Source organism: Curcuma longa, chromosome 21 (assembly GCF_044706935.1).
Source record: "Curcuma longa cultivar G26 ecotype Majalengka, Jawa Barat chromosome 21, ITB_CL_G26_1.1, whole genome shotgun sequence".
NCBI lineage: Eukaryota > Viridiplantae > Streptophyta > Magnoliopsida > Zingiberales > Zingiberaceae > Curcuma > Curcuma longa.
This window is the reverse complement of record NC_133881.1, coordinates 9,963,736-9,990,009: the sequence shown is the minus strand read 5'-3', so window position 1 is coordinate 9,990,009 and position 26,274 is coordinate 9,963,736. Positions and strand designations below refer to the sequence as shown.

At 39.9% G+C, this 26,274-nt stretch overlaps 1 protein-coding gene across 1 annotated transcript; it reads right to left on the bottom strand.

The window, feature by feature from the left end:
• Positions 1–22,059: 22,059 nt before the first annotated feature.
• LOC141814328 (uncharacterized) lies at positions 22,060–22,644 on the bottom strand. Its single transcript, XM_074702268.1, has one exon. It carries the CDS (start codon positions 22,642–22,644, stop codon positions 22,060–22,062), a length of 585 nt encoding a protein of 194 aa, XP_074558369.1.
• Positions 22,645–26,274: the final 3,630 nt, after the last annotated feature.

The window sequence follows — 26,274 nt, the reverse complement described above, 5'->3', positions numbered from 1 at the left end:
ATCATGATTGGTCGAACACTTGGCGGAAACCCAATAGGTAGTTGACAATGGTGGAAGTCCTGATACATCATGGAGGACAAGATGTTAGGCCTGAGAAGGGAAGTCAGTATAATCCTGTCAAGGAGGATAGGATGTTTGACAATAATAAAGTCTAAATAGGTCAAGGGGGATCGGATGTTTGTAATGATAAAGTCTTGGCAGGTCAAGGTTGGTCGGATATTAGACATAAGATGAAAAGTCTAAATAGGTCAAGGAGGACCGGATATTTGACAATGACGAAGTCCTGGCATGTGAAGGTTGAAAAGATATTAGGAATGAGACGAGAAGTCCTAGTAGGTCAAGGTTGACTGGATACTAGGTGGATAAAATCTTGATAGGTTGAAGTCAATCGGATACTAGGCAATGATAAGGCTCTAATAAATCGGGTTTGTTTGTGCAATCAACCTCGGGTCAAGGTTGACTAGGTTAATCAAGTTTGAGTTGACTCAAGTTGGATTTCAATGTTTGATCAATATATTAGTTGGTTGAGCGAGACGTCAAGTAGGTCAAGATTGATCGGATACTTAATAGTCGATCAATATATTAGTTGGTTGAACGAAGAGTCAAGTAGATCAAGGTTGACCAGATACTTGACGGCGGAGATGTAAAATACCAAAAATTAGGAGTTTATTTGTAAATAAAATTAACCTTAATTTTAGGGGTTAAAGGGATGATTAGGAAGGTTAATTAAATTAACCCCAAAGGTTAAGGTGGATTAATTAAATCTTAATTAATTTGATAATAGATTAGGGTATTGGATGAGATTATTGGTTAATGGCTTAATGGGTTATAGGGTTAATAGGGTTAATGGATCCTAAATCAACCCATTAAGAAAACCTATAAAAAATGCTACAGCGATCGTGATCCTTTCTCCCAAATCGCGACTAACGCCTCTATTCATAAGTGGACCATTGCGCTAGGGGCGACAGCTGTTGGTTCAAACTCCTAATGTTGTCTTGTCGTTAGTCCGATGTCGCTTTCCAAGTAGGCAGTCTCCTTGGGGTCGATTTTACGTCAGAGACTGTCGGAGGTTGAGACCAAAGAGAGTCTGCTTGACTAAGATTCCTCATTGTCCCTGAACCACTACGGCCGCGCGGGTAGAGGAGGTTGAGGCTTGATGGGACTCCGTTATTATGATTGGTGTTGGCCTAGCGTACAGGGTCATGATAGGGCAACGATCCAACCGGGTTCACCTAGGTTGTATCACATATCCCCCCTCTAAATCGGACTGAGAAGCGTAGTCGAATGAAGTCCAATAAGTTGATGGAGTATATAGGGTTATTAGTGAAAGGGGTGAAGTGACCTTCCCTCCTAGGGATTCCATAAAGTGTCACACATCTATCAAACCATAAAGATGGAAGAGATGGATCCCTCCTCGACCTAGGAGAGAAACTCAATCTTGTGATCATAAGGATATTAGTTTGAATGCCCAGAATACTAGAAGAATGTCACAAATACCAGAAGGCAAATTCTGCCCCGACCGAGGAGAGGAGCTCGATCCCTCGACCAGGAAGATAATAATAAGGATACCAAGAATACCAGAATATCCATTTCATTTGGACCGGGAAGAGGAGCTTTACCTTACGGCTAGGAAAATAATAATAAGAATGCCTAGAATACCAAAAGAATGCAAAGAATATAAGAAGTCCAATCCTGTTTTGACCAAGGAGAGGAGCTCGATCCCTCAGTCGTGAGAATAATAATAAAAATACCAAGAATGCTTGGATATCCATTTGATTTGGACTTGGGAGAGGAGCTCAATTCCACATCCAAGAAGATAATAATAAGAATGCCCTCAATACTAGAAGAATGCCAATAATACAAGAAGTTCAATTCTACCCCGATCGGGGAAAGGAGCTCGATCCCTTAATTGTGAGGATAATAATAAGAATGCCAAGAATACTAAAAGAATACCAAGAATATTAGAATTTTAATCCTGCCCTGACTAAGGAAAAGAGCTCAATCCCTCAATCATGGAGATTGTACCAAGATAGGACAAATCCTACTCCGACCAAGGAAAGGAGCTTGATCCCTTAGTCATGAGGATTGTACCAAGATAGGACAAATCTCATCCTGACCAAAAAGAGGAGCTCGATCTCTTAGCCATGAAGATTGTACCAAAATAGGAGAAATCTCGCCCCGATTAGGGAGAGGAGATCGATCTCTCAGTTGTGAGAATTGTACCAAGTTATGATAATAACCTTAGTAAGAAAGCAGGCATAATATAACCATATATGAGCTAGAACAAGGATGTAGCTAAGTATTGATGCCCAAGTTTATAAGTGTAATTCGGATATTTGATTCGAGCATATGACTGGGGTTGAACAACTACTTCAAGAGGTTAGACATTTGCCTCAAATGGAACAAGTTTGAGAAGCCCATGAAGTCGTGGGTGTTGGGATTTTTTACGAGATACGAACGTATATTTTCGAAAAACACATAGTGGAAGCAAAATAAATTTTCTTAAAAGTTTTGTACATCAAAAAATAAAATCATACATGTGCAAGACATAAACTTAAAACAAAAAGAATTGTTTAAAAGTCATAGCTTTTTTATTATGTTAGATGAAAATAAATCACCTAGCAAGTCTCATAAGACTTTCTTCTATTAGTATCCACGCCAAGATATCTTTAAGACAACTTCGCAAGCCACAAGTTGTCTCTCCATTTGATACTAGCCAAATCAAGGAGATGGTACGCAAGAAGAGAGAGGTTGACGGCTCCAAGGAGGAAAATCGACGGCTCTAGGAGTTTTTCCTTTCAAGAGTGATCCAAGTGAGGAAGAAGAGAAGAGGGGGAAGGGCTTGTAGACGACACAAGAGGGGGGATACCCTCTTGATGGGCGGCCGCAACAAAAGAAAGAGGAGAAAAAAAATCCTCTTTCTTTGTTCCATGGAGAGGTATTTATATACATCTTCATTAAGGCTTGAGGGATAAGTCCAACCACATATCCCGACTCACCTACAAGAGGTGTGAACAAAAATTCAAGCCCATGTCGCATGAGTAAGCCCGACTTGCCTACATGAGACGTGGCCCATAGGCACTTTCAGTGCGGTAATATTTTTCATATTTGCCCTTTGTTTGGTCCAACAAGACTTAATCTCTCTTTTTTTTAGAATCTTATTATCTAACTTATTTTTAAGTCTTTAAAATATACTCATAGTGTGTGTGACTTAAAAAGTTCTCGATTATATTGGTCATTTATAATTAATTATTACTTATAAATAAATCATGAATGACACCTAATAATACATTATGACCCTCAATTGATCAAAAAATCATAGTTGATTTTAGAACATATTATGAACCCTTCAACATCTATAGTTATTAGTATCTTTGTTCCTTTCACCCATCTTATACCCACTGGATTTAGAGCATGGTCTATGTGCCAACCCCACTAAACTGACTATATCGCTCCTAGCCTAAATAGTAGTTTCTTGTCCTGTAGATTCAAATTACTCAAATATACGTCCAAGAAGATCATCCTCATGACATGTTTGTTTTAGCCAAAGACTTATGAGTAATAATCCTAACAAGAAGTCATAGGGTATACGTCTTCTTATAAAAGGAGTGATGAATCCTCTATGAGTTATTTAAGCATCTTCGGGCATATTAACTTATACCCAATCATCTCAGACCTACACCTTCTAGGAGACATTTTGTTAAGATGTCAAAGTATAAGTCTTCATGACCAAGATGACTTAAATACCTCAAGTCTAAGGAAATTTGTACCGAGCTTCAATGAGATCTTCATTGACATATAAAGAATCACATGAAGTCTCATAATAAGTCACATCCGATGAATTAGTTACCCTTAACTACCATTCACATGTTAACTCTCAATATCCATATGTTTCCAGCCAACGAGGATCAGCTATTTGGATAAACCAAGTAATATACATGTGCTAGTCTCATAGAATTAATGATGTTCAATCTTATCAATTCATTGATTAGGGAAGATTTTAATACATTTTAATATATACATAATTACACATGATGAGATACTTACTAATTGTAATTCAACCATAATTTTTCTCATACTATACTTTGTATTGTGGACTTCATTAATTAAGTTTAAATTAACTAACATATATATTGAATGAACACTTAAATAGTGGATTTTATTTATCAAATAAATAAGACAATGTTTAAAACGATTGTCTTTAGGACACCTCTCAAATATAACAATGGGTACATCATATGTCCTCCTTCCATTACCTGCTTGGGTCGTTTTACTGCATCTTGTATCCACGACACGTGATCGACACGTGTCCTAGTCATATTTGTCGCCCAAAATATCAATTGTCTTTCGCATTAATGGCTACAATGTTAGTTGGCATAACGCTCGAGGTTCTAGTCGATAGTGCATTTTTATTGTGTAGGTTTGATTTCGACCGTTCGATCTACCACTTCATTTTCTCGAGCATCTAGAACGGCCATGTAGCTAAACATTGTTCATCGAGAGGCTACTATCACAACCGTTGAGGAATGGGATGGATTCATATTTTTACCTGACCGCGATAAGTGTGCTATAAAAGGCCAGTGAACTGCAACAAAATTGTTGTTTCACTTTCTTTCTCCGAAAGCACTCAGCTTTTGTCTTTGAGCACAACTGAGTTTTCTTTGAGCCTCTTCCCACTCCTTGTGTAATTTTTTTTTGTTTCTTGTATAGTCAAGTTACATGTATAGGCCATGTTATTAAGGATGTCGTAGGGCGTATCTGAATGGACAACAGGCCATTGAGAAAGATTTCTAGTGTAGACTTGCATCCGCACAACTCTTACCCTAGGTATCGAGCATCTCTAAATTTTACCGGCTCGGGTTATGGCTTTCTCGATAGGGCTACCGGAGGTAGTTTGCATGTCCCTTGTTATCTTTTCTTATGAAAAGTTTCTCAGTACCTGATAGATCATATTGTCGTGATGCGATTACAATTTAAATTAATGCCCAACCCCTCTACACTAATACAGTTGAATGATAAATCTTAGGATCCAATTTATTTGTAAAGGAATTTAGGGTTGGGTTTTAAGCTGCTAAATCTAAGGACAGTAAGAGAAATGAATAGAATTGGCAAAAATGAAAATTCTCTAAACTATGAACATGGAAATTCATGGAAATACAAGCATAGTAATTGAATCAAGTCTAACCTACTACATTAAATATAAAAACAAAGAAACTAAACTACGAATGCAACTTTAACTCATGCAATGAGAAAAGTAAGTAATTGACCTAACCTAATCTACTGAACTGAATGAAACAAACAATAACAACAATTATTGTGAACCATAATGTGTTAACTATGTAAGCAAGAATTCAATTGAGAACAACAACATTAGTAATATAGAAATTCAAATCAACATATGTTGTGACAGATTCAAAATAAGAACTACAATCGATCAATCATGAAGATAATGCTAAATCATGGTGCTGCTCGTGAATCAAATTAGCACAACTCCAAGTTGTTAAATCGAAATCGGAGAAGGAACACGGCATCGGCGGCGATCGATGGCAAGACCAGCCGAAATGGATTGAAGAGGAATTGTGTGAAAGGAAGATGGAATCGAATCTTCTGAAAGAGTAGGGAATCCCCTTTCTTCTTCACAAGCTCCGATGACGGTGATTGAGCTCAACGACGATGGCGGCGATTGCTGATGGAAAATGAAAGGTGTGTGTCGAAGATGAAATCAATAGGGAAGGGAATCCCCTTCCTCCATTCTGTTCTTGCAAGGATGAATGATGGAGGTGGAAGAGATGGCCAACTGAAGAAGGGAATCCCCTTACTCGTCAGTTGTAGCTTGCGCTGTGAAGTCGATGATCATATCTCGGTGGAGATAAGAAGTCATGGCCTAATGAGAAAGATGGGTGTTGAGGAAGATGAGATTTGGAACTTTGATGGAGTGGACAAGGAAGGAAAATCCCCTCAACCCCCGGTGCTGATCGAGCTCCGGTGATGGCATCAAGGGATGGTGGATCAATTGAAGAAGGGAAACCCCTTTCTTCTCTGGTGGTTGATGATGATTGATGGATGAGGAAGGGAAATTCCATTTACCTCGTTGTGGTTGGCATTAATGGAGAAGATGGATGGAGGTGGAGCTCCTGATCAAAATCATGCATGATTCTTAAGCACTATAGCTCCTGATCAAAATCATGTATGGATTATCAAGATCAACCAGATCTGAACCAATGGTCAAGATGGCTAGATCTGGATGAGTGGAAAGGATCAGCCCGATTTGATTTGAATGGACCAGGATCAGCCAGATCTAGATGAATGGACAGGATCGATCAGATCTCAACACTTGGATCAGATCTAAATCAGTAGATCAGATTACTCTAGACCCAATTAGCTCTCTTCCAACTTGATCTCCTGATGGCTGTTTTTGTTGTGGGATTTATTTATGTACTTTTCTATACATTTCCCCTTATATTTATTTGTCACTCACACCCATCAAAATTGTTTATTTATTTACCAAACCCCCTAACTATCGCTAAAGTAGTAAAGAGAGGTCCGGGTCGTCTCTCTTGGACTCAATGATGAAAACTGTCCTAGACTTATGGTGCAGGGGTTTCTACTTATTGACGAGTATTTATTCCTATTTACAACTCTATTTATTCATAATTAAATTTACAATTAACAAAAGAATTCTAATATACAAGGTATACATACCTAATCCTTACATTATTCAACAAAATGTCATGTCTAATTTACAAACTAAACCACTAACCATATACATCTAACCAACATATTCACATTATTAAACAATAAATCAAAACATAATGACCACTACCATCAAGTTTATGTACAATGCTAACAAACCTAGATTCACAGACAGATCCAACATTCAACATGATATCACTCCTACAATATGTACAAGCCTACAACATCAATGTCATACATCATACATTTACAACAAATACTGCACACAACATGATTTATTCACATAACATACAATAATTACCAGACTATACAACATGTATCCAACACACCCACCCATGTTACAACTGAATCATGAACAAGTACCACACATCATCATACACATGCAACATATCCTACAATATGAATTACAACAACCGTAACATACACTACTTACTACATACAAATACATAACCACACTAAGTCCACAGCTACAAACATTGGATTCCACACTAATTCCATTCCACAACTCAAGCATATAACCTAATGTTAGTTACAAACATTGATCAACAATTAACTCCACAGGCCTATTCACATCCCATCCAAGATTAACCTTTGATACATGCCCTATCCAATCCTCATAGGAAAAACTAGCAAATTCAACACAGTCACAACAACAAAAGTTCTCATTTCAAATTATTAACATTCCAAACAAAAGTTCATCACAAGTTGTACAAATTGAACCCCTAAACATTCCAACAACTAATCATGAATACATTCATTCACTGAGTATCATAACAACCAACTTGAACTCAAATTCACATGAATCATGACCTATTTAATCCCTGGGGTTTACTTGATTCCAGGACAAAACAACAAGCACAATCAACAATTGCAGTAACTCTGGTTGAATCAACAAATACGGCAACAAACATGGGGGTTCAATTCAACAATCTGACCGAACAAACAGAATGGAAGAAAACAAACAGTAAGTCAGGGGTTTTTGATTCAATGAAAGTAACAGACAGGAAGGAATTAGAGAGTTCTGTTTAGGGTAGAATGAAAGTGATTAGGGATCGGCTCCTTCCAGATAGGCACAGCACAACAGATGGCCAGCACCATACGATTGACTAACACCACTGCAGAGGCGGATCGCGATCGGAGACGGCAAGAGTCAGAGTCCTCAGCTCAGCTCGTAAGTCCAGCTGCAACCACGAGCCAGAAATCAGAAGGAAGAATTAAAACATAGACCCCTTACCTTGCTCTCTCCGGTGACTGAAGATGGTCGATGCCAAACAAGAAAGATCGCCACCGCGTTCGAACCACGTCCGCGACAGTCGACTTCTGCTCGGAATCGGTGGAGGCGAAGCGACAGGAAGCTCGCCGGAGAACCCTCACGGCTGGCGTCTCTGTGCTAAAGGACGTCGTGCACTGGTAGCTGGAGAACCCTCACAGCCCCATTCCGCGGCGACGGGGACTGGAACCCTAACGCCTTCGAACCACGTCGGCAAAGGTCCTGCGGATGCATCGGCGAAGGTCGAACGGAGTTGCTGTCGCTGCCGTTTTGTACCGATCAGAAGGAAAACGAAGGAGATGGCCGGTTGCGCGACGGAGCTCGGTGAGGAAGGAGTGTCGCGGCGGCAGAGAAAAATCGCAGAAAACCTAGAGAAACCGAGCTGGCTCCTGTGCACGCGAGCGAGGGTTTTTTTAGCTGCCACCCGTTCTGATCAGCCGAACCACCCTGATTAAAATGAACCGGACTCGAGTTAAGCCTGAGCCGGATTCAGCTGATCAAATCCCAATTGACCAGACTCAAGCATGACTTGAGTTGACCACATCCCCTTTTTACTTGATCAGCCACAATTGACTTGAATTAGACTCCATTTGCCTTGATCTTGAGTTGATTGAGCTTGAGTTGAGTCTTTTGCTTCAATTAAGCCCTCCAATTGTCATTATCTCCATTCCACTTTCTGCAAAACAATCAAAGACAACAAAAATTAATATTCAAAATTTATCAAAAATTATGCAAAAGTAGAATGAAGGTAAAAATTTCATCCAAGATAAGATTTAAGCTCAACAACCCGATTATGACATAAAATGCAATCAATAAAGTCCAGAATAAGCCCTAATTATACCTGTCAACAGTGAATTATCATCTCCCTCCTTTAACCTTAGCAACAAATTGAAGTTGGTTCGATCTAACTCGAGTTCATGGCCCAACTTCATGTCCTACAAAATCACATTCTAATCCTTAGAATTTATACCATGAATGTAAGCGAGTTTTCATTAAGGTCCAAAATGAATCCAATTCATAAATCACGTCATACACATGAATTTAAACCAACGAGGGGATTAAAAACATGAATACGGAGCCTAAATATCATGATAAAATGATGGTTACCAAGTCCTTCACATTTATTCTTGTACGTCTCGGGCAAGCAATTATAACTACAAAACAAACCAAAACTCATCTCTCTAATAACTTCCTAACAATACTTTGAAGATAGTAAAAGGTAATTAACTAAGACCATCTAAAGATCAAATATTCATGAATTTAAATCCTACATTAATCAATAAGTATTGTGATTTCAATCCACTTGACCGACTAAGAAAGATAAAACCTCAAGGTAATATTTTCTCTCTCACTCTCGAAAGCATATATGAAAATGGAGTTCACTAAATGCAGCTCACAACATTTCACTACCATATGTTTGTTTATTTTCTACTTTTCCATCATCATAAAAACATAGCATAACTGAATCAAAAGGATTTATTAAGAATAGAAATAGAGTCAAAAAGAACTAAGTGAAATTAACACAATGGCGAAAGACAGAGTATTAATGAGGAAATGAGAGCATTGGAGGAATAAACTTGATGAGTTGATCAATTGATTTGTACGGAGGAATGTCTCCTGATGAAGAAGTTATAAAAGAATGCTTGATCTTGTTGCTAATTGTTCCGGTTGAAACTAGCGGCTGGACAAGTCACCGGACCTTCTCCTTCATCGGTGTGGAGCAGGAAGATGGGTTGAGTGCGGTGAGACCTCCAGGAACTTTCTCTTCGTCGGTGTGGAGCAGGAAAACGAGTTGAGTGCGGTAAGACCTCTAGGACCTGCGAACACAAGGAACGTAAGAAGGAAGGCCAGGGGGTGCCTTGGCACGACCACTCCGACGCTCAAGTCAGAAACAGCGGGAGGAGGAGGAAGATGTACAGTAAGTGACTTGAGCGGAGAGGAGAGTGGAAGAAGAAGGGGGAAAACTTACAGACTCAGGAGGGAGTGGTCGTTTTTATAGAGAGATGAGCGTGTATATTTGTCACGTCATCATTTATAATATGTCCCATCATGATTAATGAGATGTCAGAAACAATCAAGCACAATAGTCAAGAGTCCCATCTCTGGTAGGTAGCCGTCATGTCATTGCCCATGTGGGTGTCAGAGAGGGCGACGATAATAAATGAAGGGCGTGGGCCGGTCAGAAGACATGATGGGATATGCTAGGGCACTATAAGGCGATTCGGCTCCTGCACGGGATCAAGTCGAGCAAATGATCGATTGGCGGATCGGAGAGAAGGGCGGCCGAATGGTGAGTCGGTCTGAGCCGGAAGTCGGCTTAGAGTTGGGAGTCAGTTTAAGGGCTCGGACTTGGCCTGAAGACTCGGCATGAGGACTCGGATTCGGCCTAAGGAGTCTGATTCGGCTTGAAGAGCCTGATTCGGCCTAAGGAGTCTGATTCGGCCTGAAGAGCTTGATTTGGCTGGAGAACTCTGATTCGGGCTGAAGAGCCTGATTCGGTCGGAGGACTCTGATTCGGCCTGAAGAGCCTGATTCGGCTAGAGGACTCTAATTCGGCCTGAAAAGCCTGATTCGGCTGGAGGACTCTGATTCGGCCTGAGGAGTCTGCTGAGGACTCTGATTCGGCCTGAAGAACCTGATTCGGCCGGAGGACTCTGATTCGGCCTGAGGAGTCTGCTGAGGACTCGGATTCGGTCTAAGGAGTCTGATTCGGCTTAAAGAGCCTGATTCGGCCTAAGGAGTCTGATTCGGCTTGAAGAGCCTGATTCGGCTGGAGGACTCTGATTCGGCCTGAAGAGCCTGATTCGGCCGGAAGACTCTGATTCGGCCTGAAGAGTCTGTTGAGGACTCGGACTCGGCCTGAGGAGTCTGACTTCTTCCTAGCTTGGTTGACTTCTTGCGGTGCTTGGCCGAGGGGATCGACGTCAAAAATATGAGTTGGACTGAGCGGATAGGACTCGGGTGGTGTGTCTTGGTCCGGTTATAACACCCATAACATAAGCCTCCCCGCTAGTCTAGTCGAAGGAAGCGTGAGTCAGACTGACTAGACAAAAATGCAAGTGAACATGAATCCTAGTCGGCACGGGATCTACTATCACAGCAGGGCCACTTCTAGATCTGCCTTTCAGACTGCTAAGAGCAACTGCCTCATCCTCTAGTCATCCGGCCTAGGAGTAACTGCGCAGCTAAGGGAGTCCACAGGCCGAAGCTGATTAGAGTTGGGATTTTGACTTTTTGGGAGCTTGAAGTTGTTGGACTTGAATGCAAACAAGCCAACTAGGGAGATTGGTGCTTGATCTTTCTCATAATCAGTTTACTGGCTATTTATCACTGGTTGTAGAAAAAAGAAAGAAAAATGGCTGCTGTTGCTTTGTCATATAAATTGGTAACGCATAGAGTTGGCAGCGGGGATATGTGGAGTAGTGCGATGGAGGTACATGGAGTCGGGTGATGACTAAAGTCGATGTGACACTATAGACAGCTGTCGACGTTGGTCGAGCAAGGCGTGGACTAGGGAAAGCAATGTGTGGTCAAGCTGACAGAGTTGAAGAGTGGCAGTGGCAGAGTTGTCGAGTGGCCGAGTGGTAGAGTTGCTGAGTGGCCGAGTAGTAGAGTTGTCGAGTTGTGCAGAGTTGTGCGGAGCTGTGCCAAGCTGATAGAATGGCAGAGCTGACAGAGCTACTGAGCTATGCCGAGCTCGGTAGGTTTGTGGAATCTGTGACTGACTCAGAGTAAGTTTTACCTATTCAAACACAAGTTTCAATTGAACTTATGAGACTTCTAAAGGGTATGATGTAAGTTTTTTCTCTCTCTCCTCATGCACATCAACTTAAACTGATTTGACTTTCTTCTTGGTTTAGTTTTGAGAGTAATTAATAGCTATTAATTTGTGTGAATAAAATAAGGGAAAGAAATAGATACTAATAAAGGATGAGACGTAGATTCAGTCTCGAAATCCATCCTATTTTCTCCTCTCGTTGCAGCTCGGGAGTTCGAGCGAGGCGGTAGAGCTCGGGAGCTCGGTGGGACATACGATGTCAGCAGCGGTGCAGGATCGGGCGACGCCCGCGCGCTACCCATGCGTAGTGGCGGACGTGTGGAGTCGGAAGTGGAGCACGACGGTGGAGTCGGGTACGTGGCTAAGGGCTGTGAAGAGTTGGCAGTGAAGACTTGGGCACGATTGCAGCGGGCAGTTGCGCATTCCCGACTTGAGCAGGTGTGCGGCCGAGCTCCTCGTTTCCTGCCCGTCGGCTGGCACGCGAGCTCGGCAACCCGCCACGTGGGGCGGCAGCTCTACAGGTCTTCTTCCGACTTGCTCAGGAGACGTGCATGGCCGTCAGTGGGGCGACCGAGCACACAGCAGTTTGGCGCGTGAGTACACACGGCTTGTTTCACGGAGGGCATCCAATCTGCTGTTCATGAGGAGTCGGTGTCGGATGATAAGGTGCCGGATTGGTATAAGCTCAGAGCAGAAGAAGGAGCTCTCAGACACTCTCAAGCAGCACACTAGGATGGCTCCAAACGAAGATGAAACTATACATGAGAGGAGAGCTTTCCGAGACCAATCTAACCAACTTGGACAAAGTAAGGCCTGAAAGAGGAGCGAGGCGAACGGACCGACGGTCTTAACTTCGCTTCTCTACTCCACCTAGCTTTCAAAGGAATGCTTAGACCGCCGTGAAACACTTTCTTATCTAACCCTGACTTTACACGTTTTTTCATACCAGTGATGGTGTTCGTCTTCACTTGGCTTTTCTATTGATTGGATAAAGATAAACTACACGTGGACATTTGTGATCAGTGTGCTAAAGTTAAGATTGGCATAGCAAAAGTACCTACTAATGTCTCTCCTGTCTTATTTGGAAAACATAATGTGTAGGTCTGGGAGAAAGACGAGGTCGTGCGGAGTAGATTCTCAGAGGGGATTGGTCAACTACTACTGCAGCTCAGCTCCTACATATGTTGAAGCGGATCGAACCAAGTCTGCAATAGCTATCGAAGCCATCCCTTTCAACTCGGGATCAGTTCCTACGAGTTAAATCAGCTGCCCGACCTTCACCGGCAATAAAGGATGAGTGGAAGGTGACCTAGGCCAAACTATGCCTTGCGTTATGCGCAGGGAGGTCGGCAGCGCAGGTCGGCAAGAGCTCGCATGAGGGGTCAGGGCTCGGGGTTCACACGCCGCGTGTAGGCCGAACAGGAGCATTACAAGGTCAAGAGCATGGCACTCAGCGGACAGTTGTTTGGCATCGTCTGAGCAAGGCATGGACTCGGGGGTGGGCGTAGTGTGGACTCGGGGGTGGGCGTAGTGTGGACTCGGACACAGAACTTGGCAGTAGCTGTGTGTCAGTAGAGCAAGGCGATTACCGATTCGGCAGTGGCCGCCTCATCAGCTGGGCCTGACGGGCGCGCGGTGTGGTAGCTGGAGGGTTGGCCAGGTCGGTATGAAGACTTGTTCATGCCAGTGGAGAGAATACAACACAAAAAGGAAAAAAGTCTTGTAGGAAGAGAGAGAGAGAGAGGTTCCTTTATGGGGACATGTGGTCTTTATGAGAAAAGGAGTTCCTTTCTCAATTCGGAAGTTCAACCAAGGTTAAGTGACAAATAGATATTTTATGCCCTCCTCTCGGACTCAGGTAGATCTGTCCAGATCTTCTTCATGTTGAACGAAAACTACTATAATACAAATTGAGCTAAGAGAGGGAGAGGCACCTTTCCTTGAGAAGCAGTTGTTGGAGAATTTCATTGGTACGAGACCAGGAGTAGTCTTCGGGATGCCATGGTCCGAGACCAGGGATATATAAGATTAAATCTTGACAAGGATAATTGCCCGCTGATCCAAGATCAGGGGAACATATAGCTCAGTAGAGATTGAACTCTAGAATCGTCAAAGACTAAGGATATCGTGCTTGCTAAGTACATGAGATTTCCCCATGAGAGTCGGGTTTGTTGGGAGGCTATTGAAGAGACTGATTGCTCGAGATTTTGAGCTGAGCTACTGAATGAATGAAGCTGAGAGGGCTACTGAAAAGACTAATTGCTCGAGATTCTAAGCTGAGCTACCGATTGCATGAAGCCTAGAGGGCTGCTGAAGAGACTGAATACTCAGAAAATTGAGCTGAGCCACTGAATGAATGAGGCCGAGAGAGCTGTATAGAGACTGATTGCTCGGGATTCTGAGCTGAGTCACTGAATGAATAAACCTGAGAGAGCTGTTTGAGGAATTAAGTACTTGGGAGGTCGGACTGACCCATTGAGTGAGTGAAGCCGAGAGAGAGCTATTGAGAAATTGAGTGCTCGGAAGGTCAAGCCGACCACTGAGTTGAGAGTGATTGAACCCTGAAAATGACACTCATTAAAGAAATTCACTAGTTCGGGACTAGGGATAATCTTGGGGACGCCATGGTCAGAGACCAGGGAATATATAGCTCGATCCACGACTATGTCTGAGTCGGGAGAGTAGTGTCGATGGCGCAAGTCCGAGACCTGAATTAGCTCGATCCGCGATTATATCCGAGTCGGGAGAGTATTGTCGATAGTGTAGGTCCGAGACCTAAGTTGGCTCAATCCGCGACTATGTTCGAGTCGGGAGAGTAGTGTCGATGGCGTAGGTCCGAGACCTAAGTTGGCTCAATCTGCGACTATGTCCGAGTCGGGAGAGTAGTGTCGATGGCGTAGGTCCGAGACCTAAGTTGGCTCAATCCGCGACTATGTCCGAGTCGGGAGAGTAGTATCGATGGCGCAGGTCCGAGACCTGAATTAGCTCGATCCGCGACTATGTCCGAGTCGGGAGAGTATTGTCGATGGTGTAGGTCCGAGACCTAAGTTGGCTCAATCCACGACTATGTCCGAGTCGGGAGAGTAGTGTCGATGGTGCAGGTCCGAGACCTGAATTAGCTCGATCCACGACTATGTCCGAGTCGAGAAAGTATTGTCGATGGCGTAGGTTCGAGACCTAAGATGGCTCAATCCGCGACTATATCCGAGTCGGGAGAGATTGAATTCTGAAAAGGAGCAATTGCTGGTGAAGCTGGTCCGAGACCAGATAATATATGGAGGACCCGGGAAGTGGCCTACAAGGAGCATGATCATTAATCATAAAAAATTATAACGGAAAATATTTGGAAGGATACGGAGCAGGTCGGGCTCCGAGGAGCTGGTCCTTAGCAGTATGGGCTAAGATTTCGATGAGGTCATAAATGAGTAGAATTCTTAGTGGAGGAGCAGGGGCGGCAGGGTATTTCCGGGAGACTGCCAAAACGGCAGCAACTACCACTCGAGAAGGGAGTCTTGAAGGAGCGGCCGGCGTCGCTGGCAGATGTTTGGAAACCGCCAGGACGGCTGCGGCCACCGCCCTATCGAAGTCTTCCTGCGTCATAGTGAGGGGAGGAGGTCGATGAGGATCGTCCATTGGCATTTCAAATCCGGAGGTTGTATATTCCCACAAACGGCGCCAAAATATGTTCTGGTTGAAACTAGCGGCTGGACAAGTCACCGGACCTTCCCCTTCGTCGATGTGGAGCAGGAAGATGGGTTGAGTGCGGTGAGACCTTCAGGACCTTCCTCTTCGTCGGTGTGGAGTAGGAAGATGGGTTGAGTGCGGTAAGACCTCCAGGACCTGCGAACACAAGGAACGTAAGAAGGAAGGCCAGGGGGTGCCCTGGCGCGACCACTTCGACGCTCAAGTCAGAAACAACGGGAGGAGGAGGAAGATGTACAGTAAGTGACTTGAGCGGGGAGGAGAGTGGAAGAAGAAGGGGGAAAACTTACAGACTCAGGAGGGAGTGGTCGTTTTTATAGAGAGATAAGCGTGTATATTTGTCACGTCATCATTTACAAGATGTCACATCATGATTAATGAGATGTCAGGAACAATCAAGCACAATAGTCAGAAGTCCCATCTCTGGTAGGTAGCCGTCATGTCATTGTCCACGTGGGTGTCAGAGAGGGAGGCGATAATAAATGAAGGGTGTGGGCCGGTCAGAAGACATGATGGGATATGCTAGGGCACTATAAGGCGATTCGGCTCCTGCACGGGATCAAGTCGAACAAATGACCGACTGGCGGATCGGAGAGAAGGGCGGCCGAATGGTGAGTCGGTCTGAGCCGGAAGTCGGCTTAGAGTTGGGAGTCAGTTTAAGGACTCGGACTTGGCCTGAAGACTCGGCATGAGGACTCGGATTCGGCCTAAGGAGTCTGATTCGTCTTGAAGAGCCTGATTCGGCCTAAGGAGTCTGATTCGGCCTGAAGAGCCTGATTCGGCTGGAGGACTTTGATTCAGCCTGAAGAGCCTGATTCGGTCGGAGGATTCTGATTCGGCCTGAAGAGCCTGATTCGGTCGGAGAACTCTAATTCGGCCTGAGGAGTCTGCTGAGGACTCTGATTCGGTCTAAAGAGCCTGATTCGGTCGGAGGACTCTGATTCGGCTTGAGGAGTCTGTTGAGGACTCGGATTCGGCTTGAAGAGCCTGATTCGGCCTAAGGAGTCTGATTCGGCCTGAAGAGCCTGATTCGGCTGGAGGACTTTGATTCGGCCAGAAAACTCTGATTCGGCCTGAAGAGTCTGCTAAGGACTCGGACTTGGCCTGAGGAGTCTGACTTCTTCCTAGCTTGGTTGACTAGTCTGACTTCTTCCTAGCTTGGCTGACTTCTTGGTGCTTGGCCGAGGGGATCGACGTCAAAAATATGAGTTGGATCGAGCGGATAGGACTCGGGTGGTGTGTCTTGGTCCGGTTATAACACCCATAACACTAATGTTTGGCCCTCTCTTGCCACTAATGGAAGCATATTATCATTTCTATTCCAGTTACTGCATTTATATCAACTTCAAACATCCCTATTTCGGTTCTGTTTTGAGATATCTGAGAATTATATTCCTTTATATCCATTCCCTCTCTAAAGTAAAAGTTTCGGAACTTCAGAGAGGCAATCAGATTCAAAGAAACAGGAAATTGGGTTCAGGCATTTAGATTCATGGGCTAATTTCAGAAATCAGTTCAGCCAGAGTTCAAAGAATTTAAGCTGTCAAAGAGTTTCAGACTTCATATTCAGATGCAGTTATGTCATTCAACGAATCAAATTTAAGACTCAAGTTCAATGAAGTTTTCCCTTCCTTCCTAAAATGCCTGAAAACTATATTGTTGTTATTCAGATACAAGAGTTTCTGATTCCAACTGTATGCTGCTGTAACTTCAATTTCAGCAATGTAGCTTCAGTTTAAGAAACCAGATTCCGGTAATTTTCAGGATTTAAATCTTGAACGGTTGGAGAGGTTGTAACACCAATTGATCATAGAAGACATGAGCTCAATTTGGCATTATTACTATCCATAAAACATTTAAGAAGGCTTGGCAGAAACAGTTCACACATTTTTATACGAAATCTGAATTCTGAAATGAAAATTAATTCTGGATTCTGATTTCTCAACTTCAGTTTCAGAATTAAGAATTCAAAGAAATTTTGGCTTGAGTCATGAGAAGTTCAACTTAACTAATACTCTCATTAAGCACTGAAATAACAAGGAGTTAAATTCAAGCTGCTGCTGATCAAGAACAGCAAGTGGACTTGGCACTAAACAGGTTCCTATTTAATTCAGTTCATGGCAGATTTCTTCACTAACTTCACTTGTGTCATCTGTATCACAGAAATTCTTTATATTCTGATAAGTAGTCCAAATGGTTCAATACTCTGTTGTGAAAGATGGTAAACGTCTGAAATATAGCCTGCTGTGAACAATTCCAGCAGCATTCTTTTAAGTCAACAACTACACCCAATACTGTTGAATTCTGAACTGTGCTTTGTTGTTGGCTTTTTTTTAACTTCATTTGCTGTTACTTAAAAACATTGTTCTGAATTGAAGATAGTAATCAAATCCTACTTGCTTTCAGAATTCCCTATGGAGCTTTCTTCCAAATGTCTTGTACTAGTTTTTTTCTCTTCTTGTGCAAGCTCTATAGTACTAAATCTTTTACCATTAAAACAGAATTCTCTAGTAACTACAGCAAGTCCTTGACTATAACATTAATTTCAGTAAAAATCCAACTAACTCAGAATTCCTACTCATGCATTTTCAGGAATCAGGAATTAGTCCAAACACAAGTTTTTAAAGTAGTTGCAAGCCCTTAAACTTCAGTTGAATCCATAGGCCCTTCTTCCCTTTCCAATTCTCTTCTTCAACTCAAATCTTTCTCATTCTCTATAAGATCTAGTCCCTTATAAGACATGCCAACTCCCTGATTTCAGCATTGAAATGAGGCTACAAAAAATTTCAGATTTTATATCCATCATAGTTACATGCTCAGATCATGATCAGATGTTGAAGAGGTTGGAACATCAAATGGTAGTGGGAAATCAAGTGCTCCACTTGGAATCTTACTGATCAGAAGTTTGTAATAGAAACCTGGCATACAACTTAAGAGAGCTAATACATCAAGTGCATATTCCTATTCTGCAAATTCCTTTACACTCTACATATTTTTCCTGTTCTGGTTTTTTTTCAGGTAACACTTCCCTTTTGCCATCTTGAATTGCACTCACAATCATCAGTAGAGAGCCAAATCAAATTAATGTAACTCAGCATTGACAATTCAGAATCAAGTTCCTGCATTTCCAGCATTTGTAGTCTTTTTCAGAGTTCGATTTCTTGCGTTTTAAACAACCCCTTCCTCCAAAGCTTTTGAGTCAATTGAGAATAAGTTCTATGGAGAAAATGGAACATCAAATGACTAATGAAAGAGCAAAGAGCTGCACTTGGAACATCCACTGATCAGAAACTGCAAGGAAAACTTGGCACACGGCAGTTCTTCAAGTTTTTTTTTCTTTTTTATAATGCATTCCCAAATCAAGTTTTGAGATGATTCCATTGTCTATCAAGTATACTTCATTGAGGTAAAACTTGAAGATCACAATCATGCTATTCAAACATAGAAACAACTAACAATCCAGATTCAAACAATGTCAGGAAGTTGTCTCAGAAATTCAGATCCAAATAAGTTTCCAATTTTTTTTTAAACTTCAGAAATGCCTCTCTATTGCATAAATGGTAAATAAAACTGAGTCCTACAGTAACCCAGCAGATCACCTCTTTAAGCATCTCTCTATTTTTTTTTTTCCAAATTCCTATTTTCCCTTAACAGCAACAGCAACTTTGGGAAATGGTGAACTTTTTTCAGCAACAAATTGCTTCAATAGACATTCCATCTTGAGTCTTTTGTCGATGGAAAGTGCTCTCCCGGAATTCAAAACTTATGTGTACTACTAGTGTCATCTAGGAAGTCCCTAGGATGGAACTATTCCCTGTAATTCCTAAATTCAAAAGAAAATTCCAAAATTGTAGTTTTTTTCTAGCTTTAGTTTCAAAATTCTGAAGTCAAGGTGGTTCATCTCAGGTCAGGAAGAGTGCAGCTGAGAAAAATGTATCTTTTAGCACTAATTGATAGGAGATCGAATTCAAGTTGTTGGTGGTCATAAACAGCATCAAGGGTTGACACCAAATAGTTTTTTTTCTTCTCTGTTAATACAGTTCCTGAGTTCCAGAAATCAGATTCGTAAACCAAAATTAGGAATCAACTTACACCCTTACACCTTCTGAACAATTTCCTCTCCCTTAGGTATCTATCGAGTCCTCATTAAAGATCAAGTGAACTCCTAGTTGACTGAACATATGCACCCCAGTTTCATCAAATTTTCTATATATCAGATGTTGATCAAACTGACAGAGAATTCAATAAATGGTACACTTCTACCAACATAACACCAAACAAAATTCAGAAATCCAATATGATCTGCTTTTCTATTGCCACCATTGTCACTGCTATATAATGAACAATTCTCCAAGGGTATAACATCAAGAACTAAGGAGTCTTCATGGATTTAACAAATCAAATTTACACCACAGAACAAATTTATTTTTTTCTTCAGAAATTCCAATCAACATATACTCAGGAATCTTCATGAACTCCACACACATGCACCCCCCCCCCCCCCCCCCCCCCCCCCCCCCCCCCCCCCCCCCCCCAACACACCACACACTTACAACTTTGTCCGTCTCGAACAATTGAACTCATCAAGAAAATCCACCACAACTCTCAATGGAAGAATGACAAAGCAAATATGGTGGAAGATAAAAGTATTGAGTGGATTATTCAACTTTAGCTTGAAATGAAAAAAAAATCAAAGAGTGGGAAAAGAAAATCCTTCATCATATTCATGCACACATACGAATTGTAATTTCAAAGAGAACAAAGCGAGTTCTAGAGTTCAATTGTCATGAGTGCATATCACATTAAAAAGAGTAGGCATGTAGTAGTCCTCTCTAAGTAATTTAGCTATCAAATTAATTAATCAAGCTAAAATCCATCGCCACACTAACTGAGAATATACAAGTAAAGTATCCAATCATGTCCTATGACCTAGAACTTGACGGCTAAAATTAAAGAACTTTTAAGATTCTCAAGGTATTACTAGAAACAATTTAGGTTATTGCAAATAAAACTACACAAAGTATAAAGCAAGAAGTAAAGTTTCAAAGCAATGCAATTAAAGTAAAGTAGCAACAAGTGTAAAGTTAAAGAAAAATATGAAGCAAAAATGAAACGAAAGAACAAACTCCCCTTATTCCTAGAGGTTGTAGACGATTCAAAAATAAAAGTCACACCGACAATGGGATGGTCTGAGTGGAAGAGAGAGTTATACTCATATGATCAGTGCCATGATGTACTGCTCCTTCCATCGTTATCTCCATAAAAGGTCTTCTAGATGGTTGGAAGCAGTTCAGATGTAGAAGCCACTCCGAAAGTGGATTAATTGAAGTTATAGCTAGGACCGCTCCCTCCACCAATATCCCTATACTAGTTTTTTCCTAGAGATTAAAGGTGGTTCAATTGTAGTATCCACCCCGAGAGCCTATAGAAGGGGAAAAGAAAACACCTCTCACATGCATGCGGGGTAAGAAAGAGATGAAATAAAATTAGTCTTTACAAAGCATATGTCAAAAAATGAGCCACATCTAATAAAATCAACTACATGTACCTCTATGAAATTTTCTAACAGATCACAAGAGATACTAATCTTGCAATATTGAAAGACACCTAGAGGTTCTAGACAAATGAATGTGAGCTTCTTCTCATCAATAAGGATTCTAGCTCCGGCTCAAGTGGTTGTGCAACCAAAGGAAATGATTCTTGGGGCATTGTCTTCACTGCACAAGTGTCTACACTTCCATCATCAACAAAATAGATCCTAAAACATCAACAATATCAACTAAAATTTTACATCAGAATCTGCAGCAATAATATCAACATAATTAAAATCATCCACAACTACAACATCACAATATAAAAAACTAGAGGTGTCCTGTAGAGCAACACTATTTGTGTCAAGATTGTCGTAAGCTCTACAATCCACCTCCTCACTGGAGTATTATGTTTGTCGCTGGACGATATATGTTGTAAGCTGATCCAATTACATCAGTAATTTCTGACTTGATTCAGTAGCTCGTTTTTGAGACTAGAACATATAAGTTACTTGTTGCTATGTTTGTAATGAGAATTATTGCTGTTGCAATGTTATTTGTTGAATAAGTTCCTTAAGATCATGTACTGATAATTTTAGTTGACTGCCGACAGAAACATTTTCACTGAAATCTTGGAATGTCCCCTAAGGTGTTTGCTCAATTTGTTGAAATGGTTGCGACCAGGTAGGCATCAAGTCATCTTGAAATCTATATGGACTCTGCTTTGTTGGATAAGAATGATCAATCTATTATTGTGTTTTCCCATATTTGAAATGTGAATGATCTATCCATACCTGAATTATAGGTATTTGACAGTGAATCATACATATCCTACTTTTGGAGTTGAATATCTAAGAAGAATGAAAATAGAAATAAATAAGGAAGAAAATGAACCTTTAAATCCTTAAATTCAAAACCTTTAAATCCTTAAATTCAAAAACATTCCCAACTATTTCACGACTGTCATACTACATCACAAGGATCAATTAATGAATAATTTGGCACCCCCCACAAAAAAAAAAAAAAGTTCGTCATGAGAACAGAACAGTATAACAGTATGTAACGGAGCAGTATAGTAGCTGGCGTCACGGTCGCCCGATGGCGAAGCAGAGTTCGCCGTCGCCGCTGCGGCGGAAGGCCCACACCTCCAGCTTGTCGCCCTTTTCCAGCGCACTCCACGCGCGGAACAGCTTGAGCTCCTCGCCCTTGACCACGGTGCCGCCGCTGCCATCCCACCGAGTCAGCCGCAGGAAGCTCACGAACCCGCACCGCGCGTACACCCGGACCGGCAACCCTCCGTGCGACCGCCCAGCCGCTTTCGGCTTCCTCACCATAATTCCATCCGTCTCCTCCTCCTCCTCTGCTTCCGCCTCCGTGCGGCTCCGCTTCCTCTCGCGGTGGATGTCACCGTCGAGGTTTGCCGCGACGCGCTCCTCCGGGGAGAGGAGGACGACGAGATTGGTCGCCACGGAGTCGGTGGGGAGGTACAGCCGGTTCTGCTGCGTCACCAGGTCGGACTTCTCCACCGTCTTCTTGGCGATGAACCACACGCCAACGTCGTCGTCGTCGCTGCCGCCGCCAAACTGCCGCCTCGCCAAGGCGGTCACCCACTCCGGAGCGATGACGGTGGCCTCGCTGTCGTCGCTGGAACACTTGCGCTTCGCCGGCATGGTGGCGTCGAATCGATAAGCTCGCTGGGTGAATTAATCAACGAAGAATACAACGTTCGGCATATTTATTTATAGAGTAGTTTTGAGTTTGTTAGAAAAAATTGGAAAAGAAATTGGAACAGAATTCACATTTCATATTTGATTAGGATTTGGAGGGAGGATTCCAAATAAATTGGAGATTGATTGATGTTTGTTTGGTATAATTAATGATTGCAGTTGATTAGATTGAGCGAGATCTTATTTGTATATGCCGAAACTAATTATATATAATCTAATTAACAAATGAATGCGAGCCAATTCATCTAGTAAATATTTAATAAAACATGAATATATATATGTTTTTTTAAGACATTTTTATTGAAAATATTCTAAATATAATAAGTTAAATTTTGAATTGTTCACTTCTTTTAGAAAATGATCTTGACCATGATATTATTGATATATATGTAGTGATAGCTTGTGGCCTTCACCATTGTGATAAATCCCAGTCAATCTCGTGGACTCAATCTCTGGAGGTGGTCGGTCCGGTCCTACAGAAGTTTTCCACCGACCACCAGGGTAAATCGGGAAGTGCATACGGTGGATTGGCCGGAAGTGTCGGTCCGGTCCTACGGAAGTTTTCCATCGACCACCAGGGTAAATCGGGAAGTGCATACGGTGGATTGGCCGGAAGTTTCCCACTGACCACCAGGGTAAATCGGGAAACGCATACGGCGACCAATCCAGATGCCCAGCATCCTTTGATTGTGTTCCCCATTTAAAAAAAAATTCTTACAAATACACCGTAGCTGGGGATCGAACCGCGGATCCCTGGGTCACAATCCGGATGTCCTACCGTTGCACCATGTGGCTTTCACCATAGTGATCTTTAGCAAGGTTGTCATGCTCAATCAAGATATTTAAAGTGTATTTGGTTCAAGTTATTATAAATAATCTTGGTGATATAATTATCAAGTAATTACATAATCAAGATTATGAGATATAAAATATAACTTAATATTATTTGACTCAACTTATTTATTTGAAGCGAATAAAATATAACAAATTTAATATTTACTATATTATCCTTGATTAAATTAAATTAAATTAATAATATTAATAATGATAATAAATTGATAATATATCAAAAAATAAATATAATTTATTTATAATTTTTAAAATTTAAAATAAATTTATATATTTTTAATAAAATAATTTATTAAATAATTATTTTAATAAAATAATTTATTAAATTAATAAATATAATTTGTTAATTTTATTTTTTAAAAATTAAAATAAATTTATATATATTTTAAAAAATAATTCATTAAAATAATTATTTTAATAAAAAATTTATTAAATTAATAAAAATCATTTACTAATTTTATTTTTAAAAATTTAACAAAAATTCATATATTTTTTAATAAAATAATTCATTAAAATAATTATTTTAATAAAATAATTTATTAAATTAATAAATATACTTTGTTAATTTTTTTAAAAATTTAAAATAAATTTATATATATTTTAAAAAATAATTCATTAAAAAATTATTTTAATAAAATAATTCATTAAATTAATAAATATAATTTATTAATTTTTTTTTAATAAAATAATTTATTGAAATAATTATTTTAATAAAATAATTTATTGAAATAATTATTTTAATAAAATAATTTATTAAATTAATAAACATAATTTATTAATTTTATTTTTTAAAATTTTATTAAATAATTATTTTAATAAAATAATTTATTAAATTAATAAACATGATTTATTAATTTTATTTTTTAAAATTTAACATAAATTTATATATTTTTAATAAAATAATTTTTTAAATTAATAAATATAATTATTAATTTTATTTTTTAAAATTTAAAATAAATTTATATATATATTTAAAAAATAATTCATTAAAATAATTATTTTAATAAAATAATTTATTAAATTAATAAACATCATTTATTAATTTATTTTTTTAAAATTTAACATGAATTTATATATATTTTATAAACTAATTTATTAAAATAATTATTTTAATAAAATAATTTATTAAATTAATAAATATAATTTATTAATTTTATTTTTTAAATTTAAAATAAATTATCTCTTTTAAATTTATAAATTTTTAAATTAAAATTTATTAAATTAATTAATTCGGTTTCAATTAGATTTCAAAATACATTTCAATTAACTGAGTTTTAAAATCGAAGGATAATCATGAAAAAAAATTATTAACCTTCGGAATTGTAGAAAACCTTAAGCTGCTAAGGTAATCTCATTCTCAGATTATAACCCATTTGCTGATGTGGCAGTGATATTATATTACTTGGGAATCGATCATAACCTAAATCAAACAAGGTTATGGTTGATAACTTTAAACAGATAACCCCCAACCAAACGCCCCCTAAGGTATATTTGATTCATTGAAATTCTAACTCTAATAAAATAAGTATTCCTTTTTGGTAATATACACATTCTTATTCCTTGATAATCTAGAACCAGACCACTTGAGATACAATTGTACCGGCACTTATATTATATTAGTTGTGACATAATTTTCAATTCAAGACGAGATAGATAAGGTTAAAATTTTTCAATAGTGTCACTGTACATAGATTCCAAGATCTAATATTTTGATTGATGATCCTAGCTTAGCAAAATAATCTTTTATATCTCTTAGTCATATCTCTCAACATAATAATCTTTCATATCTCCTAGTAATTTGGATAAAGACTTTGATAATGAAATTTCTACCCTAGTATACTTTGCTCTTTTTTCCCCCTTAATTCTCTGTGTTGTTTGAATGGATAGTTTTCCATTTTCACATAAGTATAATAGCTATCATACTTTGCTACAAACAATATAGGTATGGTACAAAAAAATGATGACCATAAGAATTGACACTAAAAATTTGTAGTAAGTATTCAAACCGAGTTTGTTTGATTATACCAACCTTAACATCAACAAGTCTAAAGAAAAAGAAGCATACCTCATTGACATCAATCCACACACATGAGCCGAAACCGATCCAAACTCATACTCACCCCAAGTGGCATGTCCACATGGGCAACATCACTGTCGCACAAGACTCAAATTGAGAACCAAAAAAGCTCTATTGTGCTAAAAAATTGCTAACATTACTAAGCCATTATGCTCTATAGGAAAAACTAAAATACTTTTGCAAAAATTAATAAAAGGCCAAGAAATAATACAAGATATAGAAATTTATTTCTTTATATGAAGATAAACACTGCAGTAGGACTCTAACAAGCTCTAAGACAGCAAACATGAGAAGTTATTAGCAAAACAAGCCGAGCACATCAAATGCAAGTTCAAGGGTAACATTCTTCCACTTCCTAAACTTCTCTTTAAGTAATTGTATTTTCGTCCGATTTCTCTAGAGCAACATGAAAGATATACCCTATGCCAAGTTCGAACTTACATATATAACTCATGGTTACCTCAACAAAGTATAAGTTGTTGGTGCAATCGACCTCAAGTCAAGATTGACTAGGTTAACCAAGTTCGATTTCACTCGAGTTAATTTCGATGTTTTATTAATATGTTGTTTAGATGTTAAGTAGCTCAAGGTTAACCGGATACTTGACCGTGAAAAAGAGCCAAGTAAGTCAAGGTTGACTAGATACT

Bases quoted from the DNA above. Each gene is read 5' to 3' on its own strand.
- LOC141814328 (XM_074702268.1), bottom strand. From the start codon at position 22,644: ATGCCGGCGAAGCGCAAGTGTTCCAGCGACGACAGCGAGGCCACCGTC.